The sequence below is a fragment of the Rattus norvegicus genome, chromosome 4, assembly GCF_036323735.1.
Source record: "Rattus norvegicus strain BN/NHsdMcwi chromosome 4, GRCr8, whole genome shotgun sequence".
Lineage (NCBI taxonomy): Eukaryota > Metazoa > Chordata > Mammalia > Rodentia > Muridae > Rattus > Rattus norvegicus.
This window is the reverse complement of record NC_086022.1, coordinates 79,666,470-79,689,768: the sequence shown is the minus strand read 5'-3', so window position 1 is coordinate 79,689,768 and position 23,299 is coordinate 79,666,470. Positions and strand designations below refer to the sequence as shown.

Below are 23,299 nucleotides of genomic sequence, written 5' to 3'. Positions count from 1 at the left end.
TTTGTTTAAAGCCTTTAATAATCCCCTTAATTTTTTTGCTTGGACTACAAACGTTAAATTATGATAAACTAGAAATATTTACAGCTCTTTCAGGGCTTGAATCACATGAAAACAACATATAAAGTTGCTAAGGGAGAGAGAAAGCACACACATGCTGAGGCGGGAGTACTGTAATTTCAAAGCCCGCCTGGGCTACCCATAGACTACCTTAGACAGGCATATAAAGTGCTTAAGTCAGGAATTCTGACAAAAAAATCATTTCACTTGTTTCAATAAGCTAAGCAAAACTCAAAAGGACATATTTACAGTAAGAAAGTACACAGAGTGAGAGAAAGTAAACTTAAATAAATACAAGATGCATCTGGATGGCGGCTTGGTCTGTCCAGCCGACTTCAGGAAGGCTGCGTGCTTGGCGGCGGCAGCGCTTTTCCTTTCTTAGCAGCCTTTTCCATTTTGATCTGTAAATTTAAAACATTTATTGATAAAATTATTTAATTATCCTAAAGGCTGAACACCCCTTGTTAGTCGCGCCTTATTTAACATAGCCACAAGCCATACTAAGTGCTAAACACTGAAATCTGATCACAAATGAGGAATGCCTGAATGTCTTCAATGTCTGGCTTTTGCTTCTCAGGAGAAGTCTGATGACAGAACATTGCCTTGGGTAGACATGAACTTCAACTCTCCCTGATGTATTCCTAAATGCTTAAAATCCTAGCCTACGTCCAGCCTATGTGCCTTCCCGGCAGCTACAGAACACACCTAATTCAGCAGGATCCTCTGTGGAACACCAGTCCCCGGAAGGCTAAGCTCCTAGGATTCAAACATGGGGAGCTCGAGCAGCAGCTAAGTCCGAGATGCACCAGCCTTTGCATGACAGTAAGGACTCCCCATAACACAGCACACTACCCCTTCATCACCATCCCTCAGGACAACTTCCCGGCGCAGCCTCAATGCCTCAAACTTTCAAGGGGACAAACGAAAAATAAAGGGCCCCAAAATAGAAACAGGGCCTTTAAGCTTAAATGACACAAGTAATATCAAGAAACCACGGGAAGATAGGGCAGGGGAAAATACAATCAAATACATTACATACACTGTAAAATATGAATATATACATACATGGTATATATAAAACGTTTAAAAAGAAACCAGCGAAGGTGTTGCTCAGCGGCAGAGCACTTGCCCGCAACACCAAGACTGGATGCTTTCCGGCAGAAAGGAGGGATGAGAAAGAACAGGGGGAGAAGAGGAGCAAGGGAGAGAAACGGAGGTGCAACCTGATAAAATCAGTTTAAGCTTTCTGTCCAGTTACAAGTGATAAATCCCCAGTAGTAAGATCCAGGCGAGCCATCCTCCCCAGCCCCCTTTTCCCTTTGATTGGCAAACACACGCAGACACCATGCCCTCATATCTCTCACGGCTGTCAGCTGTCAGCTCACTCTGAGGACTGCTCTATGGCAACGTTATAGGACCTTTTCATTAGGATTACGATTAGGGTTGGGTTCGGTTGGGTTGGTTGATTTTTTGAGACAGGGTTTCTCTGTCTAGTCCTGGCTGTCCTGGAAATCACTATGCAGACCAGGCTGGCCTCAAACTAAGAGATCTGCCTGCCTCTGCCTCCCAAGTGCTCAGATTAAAGGCAAATGTTACCTCTGCCTGGCTAGTTTTGTTTTGTTTTGTTTCCATACGGTCACAGGTTTCATAGGTGTTTATATGTGCACTTTTTGTTTATCCTTTTCCCCATCCCCGTGTCCCCTCCTACTGGCCCCACTTCTCCTAGAATCCCCTCTGCTCTTATGTCACCTACACTCATTCTCTCTCTGGTTCTCCTGTTTTAAATGGAAGAACATTTGAAGTCTACCTGTTTCTTTTACCTAGGACAGCTTTTCATTTGTTTTGTTTTGTTTTGTTTTGTTTTAAAAACAATATAGATACTGCTCAGGGTTACTCTATAAGTATCAATAAAATAAGCTATATAGAGAAATGTACCTAATAAGCACTCTGCAAGGTAGGTGTGGTGGTCTGAATGAAAGTCCTCTAGTCTTGGGCATCAGAACACTCAGTCACCTGTTGGTGGCTGTTTGGGGAAGATTAGGAAGTGTGGCCTTGGTTGTGGACGTGTGTCACATTTCAAGCTAGCTCTCTCTGCTGCCTGCGTGCAGTCCGAGGTGTAAGCTCTCAGCTCTTCCTGCCACCAGGCATTCACACTCCCGTAATGGACACTCTCCCCCAGAACTGTAAGGCAATTAAATACTTTCTTTTACATTGCTTTGGTCATGCTGTCTTCTCCCAGCAATTAAAGAGTAATTAGTACACTAGGAATGGTGGCTTATACCTAATTCCAGTACCTGGGGGATGGAGACAGGAGGACTGGACGTTCAAAGTCAGGATTGAGCTACGTAACACCTCATTCTCCCAACCCCCAAACAAACTACAACAAAACCAATCAAGCTATAGATTAGTACTCAACAAATGCTAGATTCTTTCCATCTCATTTAAAGAAAAGTGTTAAATTCTTAGTAACATGAGAAGGGAAAAAAACAAAGTATGCCAAACAACACGGAAGGCAACAGCAGCCTTTGCTCGTCTAAAACAGTATTTAACCGAGCCAAGCACAGTGACACACACTGAGCTCCCAGCATACTAGAGGCTGAGGCAAGATGATGGATGCTAAGTTCAAGGTATTAGCATTTAGTAAGATGATGCCCAAAATATAAATAAATTAATTAAACATAAGAAAGAAAAAATTTAAAGACAAAGAAATAGTACTTACCAAATACCCATTTGGTGGGCTAAGGGCCAAGCTATCTCTTTCCCAGACCCTGCCCTGCTGTTTCAAATGTCCCCTCTGACATGAACAGGTGCCCTGCCATCTGATGTAAGGTACTAGTTTCCTTAATAGAATTCTCCTTTCTTGGGGAAAGAGACCAAGCCCTATCAGGGCAGGAAAAAAAAAAAGTAACTTGATATATAAAGTAAATACCTCTCCAATAATTTCTGCAAGAAGAAAATAACCATGTAAGCACAAAAGCTTTCAACTGCCAAAGCCAGTGTCCACTCAACGCCCATACTAAATGTTCCAAATGATTAGCAAGGGCCAGAGGCAATGCACAGCCTGGCTCTTGAACAAGGCCCTAAAACACCAACAAAGCTTCCTAACCCTTTTGTTCAGTAGTTTTGGAGTAAGGGACAGGTACTCACAACATGCATGACCCGTGCCAGCTCAACGGTGAAATGGCAGCTTCTAGTTCTTTGGAAAGTTAGTTATGTCAAATGATGCTTTGCTGGGCACACAGGTGAGAGGATGGCTTGCTAAAGCAGACATGGGAAAGACTGTTTTCCTGAAGCAGACAGGTGAGAGGATGTTTTGCTAAAGCAGACATGGGAAAGACTGTTTTCCTGAAGCAGACAGGTGAGAGGATGTTTTGCTGTAGCACACACATGAAAGGATGATAGATGAGGAGTATAAATATGACCCCACAGACAGTGGGAGCTGAGCGCTGAGTTTTGGTTTGGTTGCTTTGCTATTCTTTGCTAACGACATGCATGTATTGGCTTGCTTTACATAGCACTGTTGAGGCCAACCTGTGATAACTCCACCATCAAGAGAAACTCTCCCAAGAACTCCTCATGAGGTTCCTGACTCAGTTTGCCTCTTCTGTGGCCTGGCCTCAGGCCTGTTGGTGAGCCTGGCAGTTTCTTTAGGATTGAACTACAGCTGCCTGGTGTCTTCTTGCTGAAAGGACCAGACTGTAGCTGCTGGTTCATGCCTGTTTCTGCCTGCCTAGAGGACTGGTCTGCAGCTGGTGCTTGCTACAGGACTGAACTGCTGCCCAAGAAGATCAAACTCGCCCCAAAGAACTATCGCTGATCAGGTCCACCTCCCCACATCCTGATAGCTTTTCTCTTCCACACCTCTGCTGGGTGGTGGGCTAGAGGAGAGGCTGAGCCCTTATTAAAAGTAGGTTGCAAAAAATGTATGCCTACACGAGGGAGAACATTTTAGTGTGAACTTCTTAGTTTTCTATTCCACTAACCACTCTGCAGCAAGTTTGAAAACTGTCTCGGAAACCAATTAACCAGACGGGCTAGACAGTTATAAACTGCAACTCATAAATTTATTAATGTAGGTTTACTTATAATAAGTAACCTGAAGCATTCAGAACTAAGAACTCCACTGTCTGTCAGCAAACAAATAGCACTGGCAGGCTTTCAACACACCCAGCACTATCCAGGCCCATGGGGAGGGACAGAAGGACCCAGAAAACTAACATTACCCTGTAAGTATGTTTTCCAAGAATGAAGACTGACTGGGTTATAAATCATGTCCCAAACGGTGCTACAAAAACAGCCTTTTAACTCCAAGTCGTCCCCAAGGTCCTTTGGCTCTCTTTCCCTTTGCTCCAACCTCCACGTGTCTGTATCCCTGCCAAATTCACACTCTGAAACGTAATCACCAATGACACTAGGGGCTGGGAACTTTCAGTGGCAGTGGACAACTGTGGGCACAATGTCATCGTGCCTGTGTAAGACTGTCCTTGTATTACTCAAACGCCGGTTTCTCCTTAGTATAAGAATCTCCAGTCTCAACATCGTATAAACATTGCTCCACAGTTATTCCCTGATTGGTCAATAAAGCTAGCTGATCAGCCAGTGACCGAGCAAGGGAGAGAATAGGGCTGCATTTCCTCCCATCCCAGGAGGGAGAAGGAGAGGGAGAGAGAGGAGATTCTCCATGGGGAAGAGAAAACACCTGAAGCCCAGACAGCCAGATCAGTACTAAAGCGAGTACTGTGGGGATTTTGACTGGGAAGTAGCCAGATTAGAGAATTAAAGTAATACTGCTCGGTTGTTGAGCCCTTAAAGACTGTTAACTTCTTATAATAGTCTAGTCTCAGCTCCTCGGAAGGCAGAGGAAAGTGCAACACACTTTATAAAGTAACACTGACGTTTTGGCATCTACTGTCAGGCACAGAATGCAAACTTAGACAAAACAACAACAAACGACAACCTCAGGAGCGCAGTCGGTGTCTATGAAAACGATGCCAGAGAGCTGCCTTCCCTCATTCACTGCCACACAGGAAGGAGGCACCAACTGTGGACCAGAAGCAGTCCGCAAGGAACATCAAATCCACAAATACCTTGACTTATGATTTCCTGGCCTCGAAGACTTAGGAAGCTTCTATTCTTTGTGGTATTTTGTTAAAGCTGCCCAGAGATATCCTTAAAACCAAGTTCTCCAAAAGAACTTTTTGGAACGGTGGAAAGGATTTCTACCTTTGCTGTCTGAGTGGGAGACAACTATGATTATTGAGCTCCTAAGCCTCGCTCAGCTAGTGTAACTAAGGGACATTTGTTTATTTTTTAATTTTATTTAAATGCAGACTTAAACAATCACATATAGTAAATGATTACAGCACAAATAGAGACAACTTCTATCACAGTAAAATGTTCTGCCGTTTCTCTCTGGCCTAAATTGTGTCCAGGATGCCCTCTCCTGACTTCAGGACCTTCCCTGTGGACTTTAAAATTCCTCATGGGGGAAGCTGAGATAATCTTGTTTTCTGGTTCACTGCCTCTGCTCTTGCATGGAGAATTTATTTAATATTATACTTCGGTTACATGGGAACTGAGCAAGGCACCAAGGACCACGGTAGGAGGGAGAGCCTTGCTGTGTGTGGTGTTTAGCTGACTGTGTGGACTGCTGAGGTGCAGTGCGGCTCAATATTCACATAAAATGTTACTGCTTCTGTCAAGGTAGGTGGTGTGTCTATTGCCTCAAACATCTACCGCTTCTTTGTCCGCTCATACATGGGAGGTGACAGGCCTTAGAACTGGTAGGATCTGTACTTGCAATGAGGCCAAGCGGGAGATCGCCAGGCCCTATCCACGTAGAGTCCAAACTACAGATGAGGCCAGCCCTTAACACTGGAGGCCCATGCAGCAAGCATTTCTCTCCCTCCCTCCCCTTCTCCTCTCTTGCCACTCAAGTCCTTCCCACTAGCCATTCTGTACCCACTGCCAACCAGGACCACCCTGGTGAGCTGCAGAATATTAGAGGGCATTCTCCTATGCACCCTGCCCTCAGCAACCAGCCTCTCCATAGCCTCACCCCTGACCCTTACATATTTTAATTGTCTTAAATCATGTATAAAAAATTCAAGATACACATAATTTACAAATATACAGATAGTTGATGTTTATTTTTTCTATGTATCTAATCAATATTTATGAGTTTCATGAATCAGCTGGTATATTAGTCCTACTTACTCGTTACTCCTTTTTCTATGTGAATTGTTCTAAGGAGGCCTCAAAGCCTAATGTCATCTGTGAGTTAAACCATTGCAGATTACTTTCAGTGACGTTCCACACACAAGTAATAATCCTTCCATGCTGCCTGTGTTTCACATAAAGTCTTATGCAAGTAGATTTCGGCAAACACCTACCCTTTCCTGGTATTGTCTTTCAAAGTAAGCCATATCATCCTCTTCAGGTTTCCTTAAGGAAGAAATCTGAGTGCTTGGACCTACTAACATGAGAAAAAAATCTCAGTCATAAATTTATAACATTACATGTCCCCCAAAAGGAGATGGACAGAAGATAGAATTCCTTTATATCAAATAATAACAGTTTATTATTCAAACCAGAAATGGCCTAAATGGTTCTAAATATTGAACTCTTTCTTGGCAAGAATTCCATCACAAAACAGAAGTAATTTCCCGTGGCAAACATTCTCCACATATTCCATTGGCTCCTATTAAACAAAGCTCCACGGCTATGCCACATGAGTAACCCAGAGCCAGACAGAGCTTACACCCAGCCCAAGTCATGGAGAGGCTGCAGCAGGAAGAGTTAAAATTGGAGGCTAGCCTGGGCTACCTACATAGCAAGTTCCTGACTAGCCTAGGCTACAGACTAAAACACTGTCTCAAGAAGTAGAAGAGAACAACAGAAGACTTGGTAGGTACCTAACAAGCTGAGTTCATCCCCCAGGACCCACATGTTGGAAGGAAAACACCAACTTCAGTAAGTAGTCCTCTGACTTCCACATATACACCCACCAACCCCCACCCCAACACACACACACACACACACACACACACACACACACACACACACTTTTCCAACTATTTTTAGGCTGTAACTAGAAACTCATATTACACTTTTTGAGACAATGCATAACGTTGTGCACTACTGAGGCTTTCTATTGGCAATCATAGAAATGATATTTACTGCTTTGAAAAGTTCCAGAACTAAAGTGTGTGTGTGTGTGTGTGTGTGTGTGTGTGTGTGTGTGTGTGTGTGTGTGTATGTACGCGCACGCGCGTGTTGGCCAGAGGTCAGTCAGGTGTCTTCTTCTATCATTCTTCACTTTATATTTTAAGACCATGTCTATTATAAAACTTGGGAGTCCTGCTAGGTTCCTCTGAATTGCAACATTCCCTCCAAATTGAAACACTGCCTGGAGGAGAGAAGGGGAGGCTTACAGCCTCAGAGGAAAATGCAAAGTAAGCAAAAGGTCACCAGTCAGGGAAAACAAGAATTTTGAGGGCTCCAACCCAGCAGCAGGGAAAACAAAGAAACAAAAGACCACAGCTGCTCAGGAGAGAGAGGGCAGCTAAACCTGAAGCCAAGCTGCATGGGGAGCTCCTGGGTGCAGCTTTCTGCTAATGCAGCTGCTTTTGAGTTACCCCTGCTCCTCACCCATGTTCTGTTGGCAACCCCAATAAAAACACATTGGTTCGATACACTGGACTCTGGTGAAGTCCTTACTCCGGGCTGTTGCCTGGGAACCAAATCAAAGCTCTATACTGTCACTTCAACAAAAAATACTCCTGCCTTCATTACGACCTGCTAGTGGTTGTGGAGAAGAAGTAGATGGCGGCTGCATGGCTCTTAGGAATGGATGGTCCATGACTGAAACCGGAGAGTCCAAAACGTCAACAGAGGGTGCCCCTGGAAACAGAAAATGTGGAAAATGGAAATCAAACATCTGTTTAGAAAGATACAAGCAACTTATCGTTTGTACTATGAAGTAAATCAGAATATCAGAAGAATTTTAAAAACATGAAGAGCACACTATGACCCCAACTCACACAAAACAAAACACCAAACATAAATCAGGAAATAAGTAAACAGGCGGCTTTATTTTAAACTATTTCTACTTTATGTACATAGGTGTTTTGCCTGCATATGTGTCTGTGTACCATGTGTGTGCCGTGCCCAGCGCTGGATCCTCTGGAAATGGAATCACAGACACTCGTGAGCTGCCACACGGGTTCTGGGACTCAAACCCAGGTACTTGGCAAGAGCAACAAGCGCTCTCAACCACCCAGCCATCTCTCCAGCCCAAGGAAATTTTATTTTAAAATTTTATCTTTCACCCAAAGGGGGAAAAAACACTCTAAAAAATAATTTTTTGTTTCTCAGAGACTTTCCAGGTGGAAAAGTATTAGATAGTAATGTAAGTAAGTCAGGAAAGAAGTTCCAGGCCCTAATACAGTCACAAAACACTGCAACAAAGCATTCAGTATGAAGTGAGCTGAACTTCTTACCTACTCCCCACAAAAACCAGTGAGCTGCTCGGGGTCTGTCAAGGGGACACCAACTAGAGTCATCTGAGAAGAGGGAACATCAACCAAGGACCTGCCTGTATCAGTCTGTCCTGCAGGTATGTCTGTAGGGGACTTCCCTAATTAGAAATGTTGATGGGGCCAGACAGATGGCTCAGTGCTTAAGAGTATTGATCTTCCAGCATTCAATTCCCAGAACCCATAAATACCTGTAACACCAGCTCCAGGGGATCTAACACCGTCTTATGGCCTCCAGAGGCACCTGTATGCATGCAGTTTATACACACATACACCAAACACAAATAAATTGATTAATTAATTTATCTTAAAAAAGGAAATTATTGATGTAGGAGAGCCTAGCCCCTGTGGTTGGTGTCACCTCTGGGCAGGCAGTCCTTTTTGGTTATTTTTTCAGAGTGCTTGTAGTGCTGTTTTGCTAGACAGGGTCTCTAAGTGTCATCCTGGCTGTCCTGGAACTCACTGTGTAGATCCCCTGTCTCCACCTCCCCAGTGCTGGAATTGCAGGCATGCATCCTCCCCCTGGAGTCCTGGGGTGTATGAGACAGAGCAAGCAAGCTATGGGAATGCCATGGTAAGCAGGGCTCTTCCATGGCCTCCGCTTTAGTTTCTGACTCCAGCTTCCTGCCGTGGCATCCCTCAGGAGTGGATTATCACCTGTAGTACTCTCCTCAATTGCTGTCTGGGCTCCAATGCTAAGTGCTGACCTCATCTGTAATTTGGTCTCTCCGTGAATAGGGCCTGGTGGTCTCCCACTTGGTCTCACTGCCAGCTCCAAGGTCTGTCACTTCCCACACTGAATCTTCCAGTGCTGGGGACCCACCTTCAGCTATGCTCTAAGGTCACCTGAGCCCCACTATGACAGACAGCATAGCAGACCCATCACCTCGGGGCTCAGCTGTCTGCCCTGTCCTCCTGGGAGCTGGGTAGACTGCTTCTATATCACACAGAAATTAAGTCCCAGGCAGATAGCACCACTGTTTAGAACCCTACATGGCTCACAGATGAAGCTTCAACACCCCTGGGGTCTCTTTCAGCAGGTCAGAAATTTTTGGATTTCCTCTCCTCACTGACCTTTGCTTACCACCCCGCTTCCTCATGGTTTTTACTGGCTTGAATCAGAATAGCCAGTAGACTCATAGACCAGAATGCTTGTTCCCCAGTGGGTAGAACTGTTTGGGAAGGCTTAGGAGGTGTGGCCTAGTTAAAGAAGATTGGCACTGGAGTTGGGCTTTGAGGTTTGAAAAGCCCACTGCCATGCCCAGTTAGAGCTCTGCCTCCTGGATGTGGCTCAGGATGTGAGCTTTCAGTATTCTTACAGCCATGCCTTCCCTCCTTATCAGGGACTCCAACCATCTGGAACCAGAAGCCCAGATTAAACACTTTTATAAGTTACCCAGGGGATGGAGTTTTATCACAGCAATAGAAAAAAAATTTTTAAAAAGGGTGGGAGGCAGGATGAAAGGTTTCTTTCTCTACATTGCAGCAACTTGAGGAACAGACATTAGAAAGGCCAAGATGGCAGTTCACCACCGCCATTCAGAACGGTTAAAAAACCACTGAAAGGATTAGTAAGATCTGGGTTAAAAAAAGAAGCAAACGGGTTGGGTATTTAGCTCAGTGGTAGAACACTTGCCTAGCAAGAATAAGTTCGGTCCCCAGCTCCAGAAAAAAAAAAAAAAAGAAAAAAAAAAAACCAAACAAACAAAAAAAGAGGCAAACATATCACTATTTGCAAAGTAAACTGAAAATCTACCTAAAACTTGCAACACTGAGGTCCTATGTGATAGAAAAAAAAATTACTCCAAAAAGTTGTCCTCTCCACATGTGCTCTCATACATATACATATGTGTGCCTACACATGCATAAACACACAATAAATAAGTATAATTTTTAAAAAATTAAAGATTTAAATAGAAATAATAAGAATTTTGTGGGCCTTCTAGAAAAATAATTTCAAAATTCCACTTCTCTGCACAGAAGAACATAAATAAATGAAGACAAAATATGAATTATCAGCTCTCTCTACATTAATCTGCATAGTTAGTGTGCTATTAATTAAAATATTGCAATGTTCTTATGACAAAAAATTAGGCCAAATTTCTGAAAAACTTTAAAAAGAGATCAGGAATATTCTAAGGTAGTAAAATTAAATCATAAGTGAATTCACCTATTTACTCTGTGCCTGCAGTATGAAAACAAAATGGTGGTTATACAGAAATGGACAAGAATGAAGCAGACCACAGAGTTTAGAGCGATCTCTGGGTCGCACCCAGTCCGACTAGCTGATGAACAAGAGCAGAAGTTCTCAACTTCCTACTGCTGTGACACTTTAATCCAGCTCTCATATTGGGGTGACCCCAGCCCTAAAATTATTTCACTGCTACTTCATAACAGTAATTTCGCCACTGCTGTGAACGGTAATGGGAATATTAATATGCAGGATATCTAATACGTGACTCCAGTGGGGTTCAACCCACAGCTAGAGAACCACTGAACAGAAGCAACCTCTGGAATCTCTCTCTTCCTCACCTGTACATCAGAAATGGCGATTTAAGTCACAGACTTGCTATCAGGAATGAGTGAGGTCATGTGAAGTGGTTGAATCAACTCTGAGCACTAGAAAGCCCCAACCATCTTCATCATTTTTACACTTGTGTTTAGGCTTTCTGAAGCTGTTGCCTAAGGTGAGCCTAAGAAAATCATGTACAGCAGGGGGCGGGGGTGGGAGGTGCTGACTTTAATCCCAGCAGAGGCAAGTGGGTTTCTGTGAGTTTGAGGCTAGCCTGGTCTCCCGAGAGAGTTCCAGGATGGTCAATGGTACACGGAGAAACCCTGGCTCAAAAACAAAAACAAAATGTCATGTACATTCAATCTACAGAAGAATAGAAGAATTTGTTTGTGATTTGACAAACTAGTCATATAATTATGTAAAAGAGAAAATATGTTAAAGTATTGTAATTTTGACAGATGAACACAAACAGGAAGGACGTCAAATATCAAAGTATACAATGAGAAATGGAGTACGTGTGCTACTAGCATACACATAACAAGCATGACAGAATATGACAGTGTCCCCAGTTATTTGAGAAAAAGATGCCAGTTGTATAACCAGCATCAATTTGCACAAAAACTTAATTATAGTATCTCACATGTTCACAAAAGTAAATCCCAACATCACAAAAAAAAAGAAATTATGTATTAAGATAAAGTGAAGACAGAGAAGTACATTTATAAAACAAAGTGTAAAAAGTGGAATCAAGGGGATTGTTGGGGGGGGGCGGTAATGGGGGATGGATGGGGAGGGGAACACCCTTAAGAAGGGAAGGGGGAGGGGTTAGGGGGCTGATGGACAGGAAACCAGGAAAGGGAATAACATTTGAAATGTAAATAAGAAATACCCAATTTAATAAAAATGGAAAAAATTTTTAAAAAATAGAAAAAAAATTTTTAAAAAGTGGAATAAAAACCTAGTTACAAGCTTTTTAAACATAATCTTAACATCGGGAGCTGGGAAGACAGGTCCTGAGAGAGAGGGCCTACTGCTCTTCCAAGAACCAGAGCTGTGTTCCCAGCTCCCACATCTGCCTGTAACTGCAGCGCCAGGGATCTAATGCCCTCTCCTAGCCCTACAAGGACCTGAACACCCAAATACACACAGAAACACAGGCACATAAATAAGAATAGAATAACACTTTTAGTGTTACAATAAAACTCTTAATAGCATAAAGGGGAAAATATCTGCAAAGTAAATAAAAGTATTAGTACACATAGCATTGTAAGGACTTGATGTAGGTCAATGAGAAAAGAGGGAGAAGAGAAGGAAAATGGGGAGGGGAGGAAGCAGGAGCGTTACAACAGCAAGCTGCACACAGTAAAGTAACAAGTAATTCTGTCTTATCAGACAAAAGCTCCATGCAGCTCCTCTCACCGACAGGGATGGGGACTCTGGGTAGGTATTGTCACAGAATAACCTTTTCTCATGTGTTCTGTCAGTTTTCTATAACAATATGTTATATAGTGCAACCAAGTTTTTAAAAGAAAAACCAAGTAAGGGAAATTTTTCTGAAAGAAAAATGACCCTAAAATGCTAAGTCAGTGTAAGTCTCTGTCACTGTTGGTGCGTCTCGTGCCAGGCTCACACGTCCTCACTTACCGATGCCACTGTCATCTAAGCGCATGTAGCCTTCTGCCAGTGAGCTGAAACCAGTTAAACCGCCCATTGCCGCATAAGGAACATCCTGTCCTACAGGTTTTCCCTGGGCCAGCCTCTCTTGCCTGGTTTCCACCACGGTGTCGTGGGCATATGCGGGCTGGCCACAGGCACAAGTGAAGCAGCTGTGGAATCCTGAACACTTGGAGCCTGAGTTAAGACACAAAGGGCACACGTTAAGAACAAGCGCTAAGCTGGGACACCACGCTGGGACATTTACCTTCTCCAGTCACTGTTATTCTTACAGAATGCTGAAGTAGTTAAGGGGTGAACACTGAAAGGGGGGAAGGTTTCAAAAACCAACTGGGCCCAAAAGACACTGCCTTAAAAACTGGAGTGACAGAAAACGCAGACTCTCTCCTCAAAAGCTATGTAATAAGCTGAGCACTGCGGTGAACTACTGTAAGCCAAGAACTCTGGAGGCTGAGACAGGAGGATTGTAACTCTCAGGCCAGGCCTGTATACATAGCAAAACCCTGACACTAAAAGAATAAACAAACAAACAAACAAACAAACAAACAAACTACTGGCTGAAGAGATGGCTCGGCAGGGTGAAAGCACACACTGTTCTTGCAGAAGACCTGAGTTCAGCAGCCATATGGTGGCTCACGACTGTCTGTAACTCCAATTTCAGGGGATCTGATGCCCTCTTCTGGCCTTTGCCAGCAGCAGGGTCATGTACACAGGCATATTTTTTAAACAGCCATATTGGAACAGAGACAGGAATGTATAACATAAATCTTTACCTTCTCTCACCACTTACACCTGTGGATGAGAACCGAAGCCCTAGGTTTTATACAACTAATTCCGTGCTTGTCGGATGAAACGGTTACTCCACTGCCGTCAGTAAACTGCTGCTCAGGTTGGGTTCCTTTTATGCAGACTACGTGTAGTAAGAAATGTTTCCACAGTCTATGGATTTGGAACTGCTACATGTAGAATTTGCTGTCTGAGAACCCACAGTCAGAAAATCCGAATTGTTTGTCAGGTTGTTGCAATTTTTTTTTTAAACTTACAAAATCCCTTTTATTAAAAGTCTGTAAAGAATTCACTTGGGACTGGGGGTGTGGCTCAGTGGGCTTGCCTAGCATTCGTGAGATGTTGGGATCCGTGCCCACCCAACATCAACCACCATAGCAAAAAAGGAACCAGGTTAATGAAACTCTCATTGAAACATTGTTATTTTTATAGATTCATTTACTTTACTTTCGTGTGTATGAGTGAGTGCCTAAATTATGATTGTGCACAACGTCTGTCCTATGAATGGTTGTAAGGTGTCATGTAGGTGCTAGAACTGAACCCAGGTCCTCTGTAAGAATAATAATTGTTCAATAATTGTTCTTTACTGCTGAGCCATCACTCCAGCTTGTTATTGAAAACTTTTTATCAGAGATGGGTCAATGGCTGAAAGCACTTATTGCTTTTCTACAAAGAACCCAGTACCCACCTGGCAGCTCACAACCATCTGTAACTCCAGTTCCGGGGTAACTTCTGGCCTCCACATGTACCAAGTACACATGTGGTACACAGACATACATGTAGACAAAAATACCCATAGGCATAAAATTAAATTAAAATAAATTTGAAAACCAACAAAAAAACAACTTTTGAGCCAGGTAGTAGTGGCTCATACCTTTAATCCCAGCAGCTCAGGAGGCACAGGCAGGTGGATCTCTGTGAGATCAAGTCCAGCCTGGTCTACAGAGTGAGTTCCAGGACAGCCAGGGCAACACAAAGGAACCCTGTCTCCAAAAAGCAAAATGAAAAAATAATAAAATAATAATAATCAGGTCGTGTCTAGTAATTCTTTAAAAATCTGTCCCTATTATAAATTATTTAAATTCTACAACACTGAACTTTAAACATTCCAAGAATTGAATATCCACCCATCGAATTTTGCTTTGTAGCTAAATACTGACTTTATAACTGGATAAACTGTCATAAAATCCATTAAGTATTAATAAAGAACTCGAAACACTGCAACTTCGTTTAAGAATGGAACGTACAGGCATTGCATGTGAAGCCAAGGGCAGGGCTGTGCTGATCAGCGAAGTGTTTGCACCTGCAGCGAATAGGCTGGGTGCCGTTCAGAGGGACATAGTGGTAAGCCTTGCACTGGCAACCGGTCACTCGGCAGGGCAGATCAATGGGACGCTGCTGGGGAACCGTTTCAAAGTCAGTTTTGTGCTGCTTATACCTTTAAAAGATTGAAACACAAACACATTTGGATATTGTCAAACATTACAATTTGGTGTCTATTAGATGCATATGTAATCATTTTGATTGTTTTTATCTCTTGTTATCTATATTAATATGGTAAAAGTAACCTCCCACGTAGGCATTTCTATCAGCTTTGGTCACTTTTTCAGATTTTAATTTTTGACTTTTTAAAAAGCTTCCCAACTGCATAAAGGAATATGAACCCCTAAAATCCTCGTCATTACAGTCTTCAGTCGGGGTGCACAGCCTCGATGCAAGCAAGTGTTCCATTACAGGGCAGTCGGGATGCACAGCCTCGATGGAAGCAAGTGTTCCATTACGGGGCAGTCGGGATGCACAGCCTCGATGCAAGCAAGTGTTCCATTACGGGGCAGTCGGGGTGCACAGCCTCGATGCAAGCAAGTGTTCCATTACGGGACTGTGCTGGGAATCAAACCTAAGACAGCATGCTTGTCCCGCCTCTAAAACAAAACCAGCCACACGAAACAGCTCTTCATAACAGGTTTCTATTAAGTCGGGGGTAGTGGTATACACGAATGATCCCAGCATTCAGAAAGTAGAGGCAGGAGTATCGTGAGTTTGAGGCCAGCCTGGGCTATTCAGAAAGACCCTGTCAAAATAGTAAGGTGCGAGGGAAGTGGCAAATCAGTGGTGGGGTTTTCGCCAAACCTGATGACCTTATTTTGATACCTAAAACCTACATGGTGGGAAAAGTAAACCACTCCCCTTAAGTTGTCCTGTGCACATCCACATTGTGTCATGGCAAGCCTGGGTCCTCTGTCTGTCTGTCTGTCTCATACACACACTCTAAAATTATATGAAGTTTTATAGCTTAGTGGTAGATCATGTACCTACTGTGTATAAGGCAGTGAGTATCCTAGCGCACCAAGAGAGCTGAGGAGGACCTGTGAGATATCTCAGGGGATAAAGGCTTTTATTTGCTGCCAAGCCTAATATCCTGAGTTTGATCCCTGGACCCACTGACCTCCACGCATCCACACACACATAGGTAAATAAATGAAAAAAAAAAACAGTGCTATATTTTATACGGGCACAGAATATACAACTAAATGAGCAATGCAAAGAGAAAATTACCCAGATAAAATGAAAAGTACTAACAAGCTCTGGGTGGTCAGTATCTGACTACCGTTCTGTATTTTCCCCACTTTTTATAAACAGAAAGACACACGCCGGACAGGGATTTTATTAAGCAATGAGTGCTACAGAGTAATGTCTTCATTGTACTTGGGTTGGATCTTGAGGATCAGGCTGCACAAATTCCTCACAGAAACTGACATTAAATGTTCACCAGCACAGATTATAAGACTATCACAAGTTTGCCCAACTCCTTCAGTTTTGACAGCCATCGCCCTCCATTCCTCCCTACTGTTTTTAGTCAGGGCTTCTAGGTAAGTTGAGAGGTGATCTATATACATTACTCATCCTAGCAACTGCCTAACAACTTCTGGCAAACTGCAACTCTGTAAATAGCAACTAGACAAAGAGTCTCTCAGAAACAGCCTCAGAAGTCGCTGTTGAAACAGGGCGGTTCCCCTTCAGTGGATTCCTTAGGCTGAAAAGTTAAACCTGGTCCCTAAAAATAGGTACTGTAGGGGCTGGGGATTTAGCTCAGTGGTAGAGCGCTTACCTAGGAAGCGCAAGGCCCTGGGTTCGGTCCCCAGCTCCGAAAAAAAGAACCAAAAAAAAAAAAAAAATAGGTACTGTGTTCAGTGGTTCTTTTGTCTTATACTTTTTGCAAAGCAATTTGGTCATTTTGATGTTTACAACTGTGAGGTAGGAAAACTGGAAGAAATGCACAGGCACCACAATACCAACAACACACAGAATGACTGGCCCCTCAGGCCTTTGCTAGGTAATGTTTTTTGAACACAACAATTGGAAGTGAAAAGAATTTGTTCAAGGTATGAGGCCAAGTATGGAGGTCCATGTAATTCCAGCACAGACCTGACAGGCCAGAGAATCACCAATTTGAGGCTGGTTGGGATTACACAGCAAGTTCCAGGCCAGCCTGAGATTAATAGCAGGACCCTGCTTCCAAGACATGAACAAACTAAGAGAGAATTGAAAAACACCAATCCAGAACTCCCGGAGGACAGGAAGGGTAATTCTCGTAACTCTGAGGAGAAGTGGGGCTACTGTGGGATAAGTAGCCTGACCAGCACGGATCCATGTGATCACCAAGTATCTACATGTCTAATAATGGGACCACAGATGCTACTTTCCTCAAACTGAAAGACCCCTGGAAAAACATCGTCCTCTGTTACCAGTGGCGATACAAGAGTTGCCCATGGTGGGCTGGAGAGATGGCTCAGTGGTTAAGAGCACTGACTGCTCTTCCAGAGGTCTTGAGTTCAAATCCCAGCAACCACATGGTGGCTCATCTGTAATAGGATCCAATGCCGTCTTCTGGTGTGTCTGAACAGCTACAGTGTATTTACATATAATAAATAAAGCTTTAAAAAAAAAAGAGTTGCTCATGGTGACAGAGTCTGTGATAAGTTTACCAGGGTATGAAAATTTATTATACGTTTACAATCCCTAGCAAAGTTCTAGTGTGCTATGGAAATGCCAGCATTAAATGTTTCCTAATTACCACGCTGTTACTTATAGGAGAAAGACAGGTTTTTGCTAGAGTTTTAATTTTTTAGCCATCAGAAAATAATGATAGAGTGGGTTAGAGAGGTGACTCAGCAGCTAAGTGCACTCACTGTTCTTGCAGAGCCTGGGTCCCTGTGCCTCTCTAAGGTGGCTCGCAGCCATTTCTAAGTCCAGCTCCAGGCAGATTTGATGCCTGAGGTAGTCATCTGAACATGCCCACCCAGAGACACACACATACACACAATTTAAAAAAGAAATGATTCAGCATCTTACCTATGTGTGCAAAAGCACAGCGTCTCCGGGCCAACAAGTTTGCAATCCATTCCTGTGGGTGACCGCCAGCTCACAAATAATCTATTCTGTAAACGCATGGGTAAGACTTTTTTCTTGTATTCTTCATATTCTTCAGGAGTAAAAAGTTTTCCTCCATCGTCCTCACCAACAATTCTACAACAACAATAAGTATTGCTTTTAATCCTGGAGTATTTTCCAGACCAAAATTTGAATTGGTTTTGGTATGTTTAATCGAAAAGTGGCCTTGACTTGGATTTTGACTTTCAATATAAATACATAGCTAAGTTACAGACAGTAACAATAAAATGTTCGCTTCTGAGGGAGTATGTGCGAACAACGTCTTGAGCCAACAGCCAAAGCAGGAATGCCATTCCCACGATCCCAAATATTCTTCCCTGAAGCAGGTCCTACCCCTCATTCCAGGAGCCTCCCTGTCTACCAGGAAAGAAAGAACACACTTATTTCTGAAGACAGAACAGCAGAGAAGAATCTAGACAAGCAGGCCTTCCTAAGTCCCACACTGTTGCCATGCAGGCATGCCGTGTTGTCGCTTGGTCATATCTCTCCCTGGCCGCCCATCATTCAACCAACCTAAGCACTGAGGAAAGGACTTCCTGTAAGTTTATTTCCTTTCACTGCAATGCCACGTAAAGCTTGAGTCTGTCAGCTTCCCCTGGTCAATCTTCCTTTTCTTTTAGGTACTTCAGCCATGGACCCAGTGATGTCTGAGGAAAGAACTCTTCTCTCTGCCCTCTTCCCACATAAAGGATTGTAGGTAACAATTTTAAGATATAACTTTACTGATTGTAGTGGTTTGACTGAGAAATGCCCCCCATACGTTCTTGTATCTGAACACTTGGTCCCCATGTGGTGGCACTGTTTGGTGAGGTTATGGAACCTTTAGGAAGTGCAGCCTTGCTGGAGGAAGTCCACGGCTCAAGGCCAGCCTTAGGGGACTAGAGCTTCTCCACTTTCTGCTCTGTCTCTCTCAGCTTCCTGTGTGCACACAGAGTATATCTTCCAACTCGACTTCTGCCACCACACCAGGCCAGGCCATGCCATCCTGGCTGGAACAGACTCTACCCCTCTGGAACCCCAAGCCAAAATAAATCCTCCCTTTTTAAAAAATTTCTTTTGACTGTGGTATTTTATCACATCAACAGAAAAGTAACCACACACTTACCAAGGTTTGCCAGTAGAGAAATATCATATACTCAGCTCAATTTCTCCTTTAACTCTGAAACAAACATTCATTCTTCTCATTAAAAGCTACAGCCTAAACCAGATGTGGCGGTTGGAGTGCACGGAGCTTTTAAGCCTCTCACTACTTGTGCCTGTCACCTGCATCCAGTCCTTCCTCTCCCCATAATGCTTGCTCTCTCCTTTGCTTAAGTCCTCTAGACACACGATAGTTTCTTTTCTTTTTTTTTTTTTTTTTTTTTTTTTTTTTTTTTTTTTTTTTTGGTTCTTTTTTTCGGAGCTGGGGACCGAACCTAGGCAAGCGCTCTACCACTGAGCTAAATCCCCAACCCCAATAGTTTCTTTAATGCACTTATTCTGAGATAAAGTTTTACATAGCCATCAAAGAACACCAGCAGATACAGAAAGAGTGTCGGACAAGTGCAAATCGTTTAAGAAAGTGTTAGCATTCAAACTCCAAATCAGGAAGCTCAAGCTTTATGGCACGTCCACTGTCTCCAGGGCAACCTGTTTACCTGCTGAACTGCGTTACTGAGTACCAGCAAGTCCAAAATCCTAGCTAGCGAGCCCCAGGCACCCCATCTTTTGACACTCTGAGGGAAAAAGACTGTAAACTCCCTCCCAGATGCCTCTCACCCAACGCAGGTCAAAAATTAAAAAGTGGAATGAAAAGCGTTTTGTTTGGGATTTTTTGCGTGTTTGTCCCGGGCAGCACCCAGGGCCTTACCCTTGCCAGGCGATGGCTCCGCCACTGAGCTACATCCTAGCCCTTAGCTTTCCCCAGGCTCTCGACATGTGGTTTAGACTGATCTTGAACTCAGGCCTGGACCCTGACAATAGGAAAGTTTGTTTCTGATAAGGATCGTTTTGTAAAACCTTCCCCCATATAAGCCTTTAGATCCAGAAGCCCACGTCCTCGTGTTCCTCAAATCTTGTTAACTGTAAAGGACTTGATAATCTCTTTTAAAGGGACATATTCCATAATATTTATGCTGGCAAAAATAATTTTCCATGAGCCTGTCCCTACGATATTTCTGGACAAGAGACATGTGAAAGTCCAAGGAAAAGCCAGAGAGCAAAACTAATGGAGCCAACCCTGCTCTGGGTAAGAGGGTAAGCATGTGGTGAACCTGCCATGAAGACCGTGTGCTGGCTAACTTGACACAAGCTAGAGTCGTAGAGAAATAGAAAATGAAGCGCAAGGCCCTGGGTTCGGTTCCCAGCTCCGAAAAAAAAAAAAAAAAAAAAGAAATAGAAAATGACCCTACACACACATCAGGCTGGCGGGTGAGCAAGCATGTGGCTGGACCTCTGATTAATGTGGGAGGGCTCAGCTCACTGTGAGCGGTGCCACTCCCAGTGTCTACCATGCTATAAGCAAGCAGGCTGAGCAAGCCATGAGCAGCAATGAGCAGCACCCTCCAGGGACTGCATTAGCCCCTGACCTGACCTCCCTGGATCATGGACTACAAGCTATAAACTGAAATAAACCCTTTCCTCCTCAAGTTGCTTGTGATCATTGTTTTTCAATAGAGCAGTAGAAACCTAACTAAGCCAGACTGATCGAGCTGTTCCATCTCACATTTCCTGTTCAGAATCTTCATAAAAATCTAAGCATTACCCCAAAACTACACTAGTGAGGCAATATGCTGGGAAACCCAACTGCTGGAATGACTTGGGGGAAGCACTATCCATCTGGCCTTTCCTTTGTGCACACACAACCTCCGAGTCATCTGTAGCCCCTATTCTGCCAGTTTCCCAACTGTCAAAAGGAGACTTTTCCTAGACGATGGGAACTTGGGAGGCAGACGCCTTCGTCCTGTAGCCAAAGGAGCAAGCAGCTGTGTCCCCTGCTTCTGGAAAGGAGTCTCGGAAACTAAGTCCTAAAACCATCTCCCTGGGTTTGGGAGTGCACTCGTCAGTTCACGCCCCATCCACCACTAACTAATGAACACACTGACGTCTACTAACTTTTATAGGCCCAATATGTAATTCTTCAATTGTCACTAAGAGAAACAAAAAGGGATCCATTATAAAAGTAGTTAATCATCCCTTTTGGCAAGGGAGACTCTCAAGTGGTCTCAGAAGAGATTCATTATAGATAGAACTGTGTGTCAAGCAAATTTAATTACAGAAGATGAAATATGGAATTAATCCAGGCCTCCCGAACAGCCAAGAAACGGATTCCCTGAGCGCTAATGCGTTCACCCGCCGGGTCCCAGTTCGTCCCACCTAGCTCTGCCGACAAGAGACCCTGCCGCGAACCCTGGCCCTCCCCCGCGGAGCAGAGTTAAGGCCTCACCTCCGGTACTCCAGGTACTCGTCCACCGCCTGCGCGCCGCCGGGAGGCAACGTCAGCCGCTCCATGGCCGCGGGAAGCGAAAGGAGCCCTTGCCTCGAGCTCTGAGTCTGTCTTGCAGCTGCCTGGCAAGATCCGCCGGACCTGCGCGAGCACCAGCCTTGCCGCCAGAAACTGCCTGGCCCCACCCCCTAAGCCCCGCCCCCGTTCTGGGCCCCGCCCCTCCTTTCACTCGCTTATTCCGGCCCTCGTCCCCCTCAGCTCCGCCCTCTCCCTAGCTCATCCCCAATCAACCTCGCCCTCCCTCCTGGGCTCCGCCCATCTTAGCTCCGCCCTCATCCCGCCTCAGAGCCGTACCTCTCCCTTGCTCCGGTCCTTACCCTTGTATCTGGCCTGTCCTATCGCTGTGCTCTTCCCCCCACTTTGCCCCGCCCCTCTTGCTGCTCCAGGCCAAACGTCTCCACCAACCCTTGTGATTGCTCACGTGGCCCACCATCTACCTGGCGATCCTCTTCAGGCCTTGAGCCTAACTTAGCTTGAGCATCACCACCTTAACCCTACCTGTGCCCTACAAATTGGCTTCTCCTGCGTAGCCCAAAGCCTCAAAACAGTTGCTATTTGCCCCCTTCAAACATCTTACTTGTCACTACTTCATTCCCAGAGTCTCCTTAAGAACAAATGCAGTGCCAGAATGGGACTGGCTTTGTATACCTCTTTCCCGTTAATCCGTCTCTTAAAATACACGTGGTCTTGGAGAATTGGCCACTTGGAGCAGTAGCTAAGAGTGTTTGCTGTGCAATCATAAGTACCAGAGTACAGATCCCAGCACCCACATAACGAACTAGGCATCTCAGACTCTTAATACCCCAGTTTCAAGTTAGGTGGAGACAAAAAAAATCAGTGAGGCTTCCCAGATTTCTCCCTAGACAAGAAAATTCCAACCCTGAGTTCAGGAAGACACTACTTGAAAGGACAAGATGGAGCATGATAAAGGAAGACACCCAACACCCTCCTCTTGTCCTTCTGGCTTCAGAGCTTGCTTAAACAGGTGCACTTACCCATTCACAGTTGTTCCACACTTTGAATCAGTACGTCTCTGAAGTGTGGGGGAGGGGTGTCAACGGCCAGGTTTTCAGTATTAGGGTTAGGGCTGAGAACTGAGCATAGGGCTGGAGAGATGGGTAAGTAGTGGTTAAGAGCACTGACTGTTCCTCCAGAGGTCCTGACTTCAAATCCCAGCAACCACATGGTGGCTCACAACCATCTGTAATGAGATCTGATGCCCTCTTCTGGTGTGTCTGAATACAGGTATAATAAATAAATAAATCTTAAAAGAAAAAAAAAAAGAACTGAGCACAGAAGTTTAGTAGGACAGCATGAGTTTAACATGCTGAGACCCTGGGTTCAAGCCTCGATGCCACTGAAAAATAATAAAATATAAAACCAGCAGTCATGGGTACCTGTGCTTAGTACAGGTGACAAGGAAAAAATGTTCTTCAAAGAAAATAAATAACAGGTTAAGGAAGAATAAACAGAGACAATTCAGCCTAAGCTCTTGCCATCTGGGTTAGAACACCAAACTATATACCTGGCTCCAAGCTAAGTCTGTTTCAACATTTAAAAAGAATCGCCACACATCTTATATAAAAATGGGATTATGATCCATTAGTAACTTAGCTCTAAGTTGTTCTGGCAAGCTGAAAGGGGTAAGAAATCCACCATTACTCGGGAGAAAAGAATCCTCAAACATTGAAGCTCTCTACGGACCGGATTTCACATCCTTTGTTAATCTTCTTCTTGCTTAACTGATGATTGGATTTTTAGAGATTCGAGGTTCACAGCTACTCAAATGCTGCAGGT

The 23,299-nt window shown here is 44.0% G+C and overlaps 1 protein-coding gene across 5 annotated transcripts; it reads right to left on the bottom strand.

Annotated features, from left to right (window-relative positions):
• Fam221a (family with sequence similarity 221, member A) lies at positions 1-21,639 on the bottom strand. Of its 5 annotated transcripts, NM_001025771.2 has the most exons (8): positions 21,443-21,526; positions 19,868-19,970; positions 17,920-18,093; positions 14,814-15,004; positions 12,751-12,957; positions 7,855-7,959; positions 6,450-6,532; positions 1-458 (listed from the first exon to the last, which is right to left on the bottom strand). In NM_001025771.2, exons 3-8 carry the CDS (start codon positions 18,015-18,017, stop codon positions 393-395), a joined length of 750 nt encoding a protein of 249 aa, NP_001020942.1. In that variant the 5' UTR covers positions 18,018-18,093; positions 19,868-19,970; positions 21,443-21,526; the 3' UTR covers positions 1-392. The 5 variants fall into 5 exon arrangements, with proteins under 5 accessions (NP_001020942.1, XP_017448282.1, XP_006236530.1 ...); XM_017592793.3 differs by lacking the exon at positions 19,868-19,970 and having other exon boundaries at positions 21,443-21,639; XM_006236468.5 differs by lacking the exon at positions 19,868-19,970 and having other exon boundaries at positions 6,450-6,529; positions 21,443-21,639.
• Positions 21,640-23,299: the final 1,660 nt, after the last annotated feature.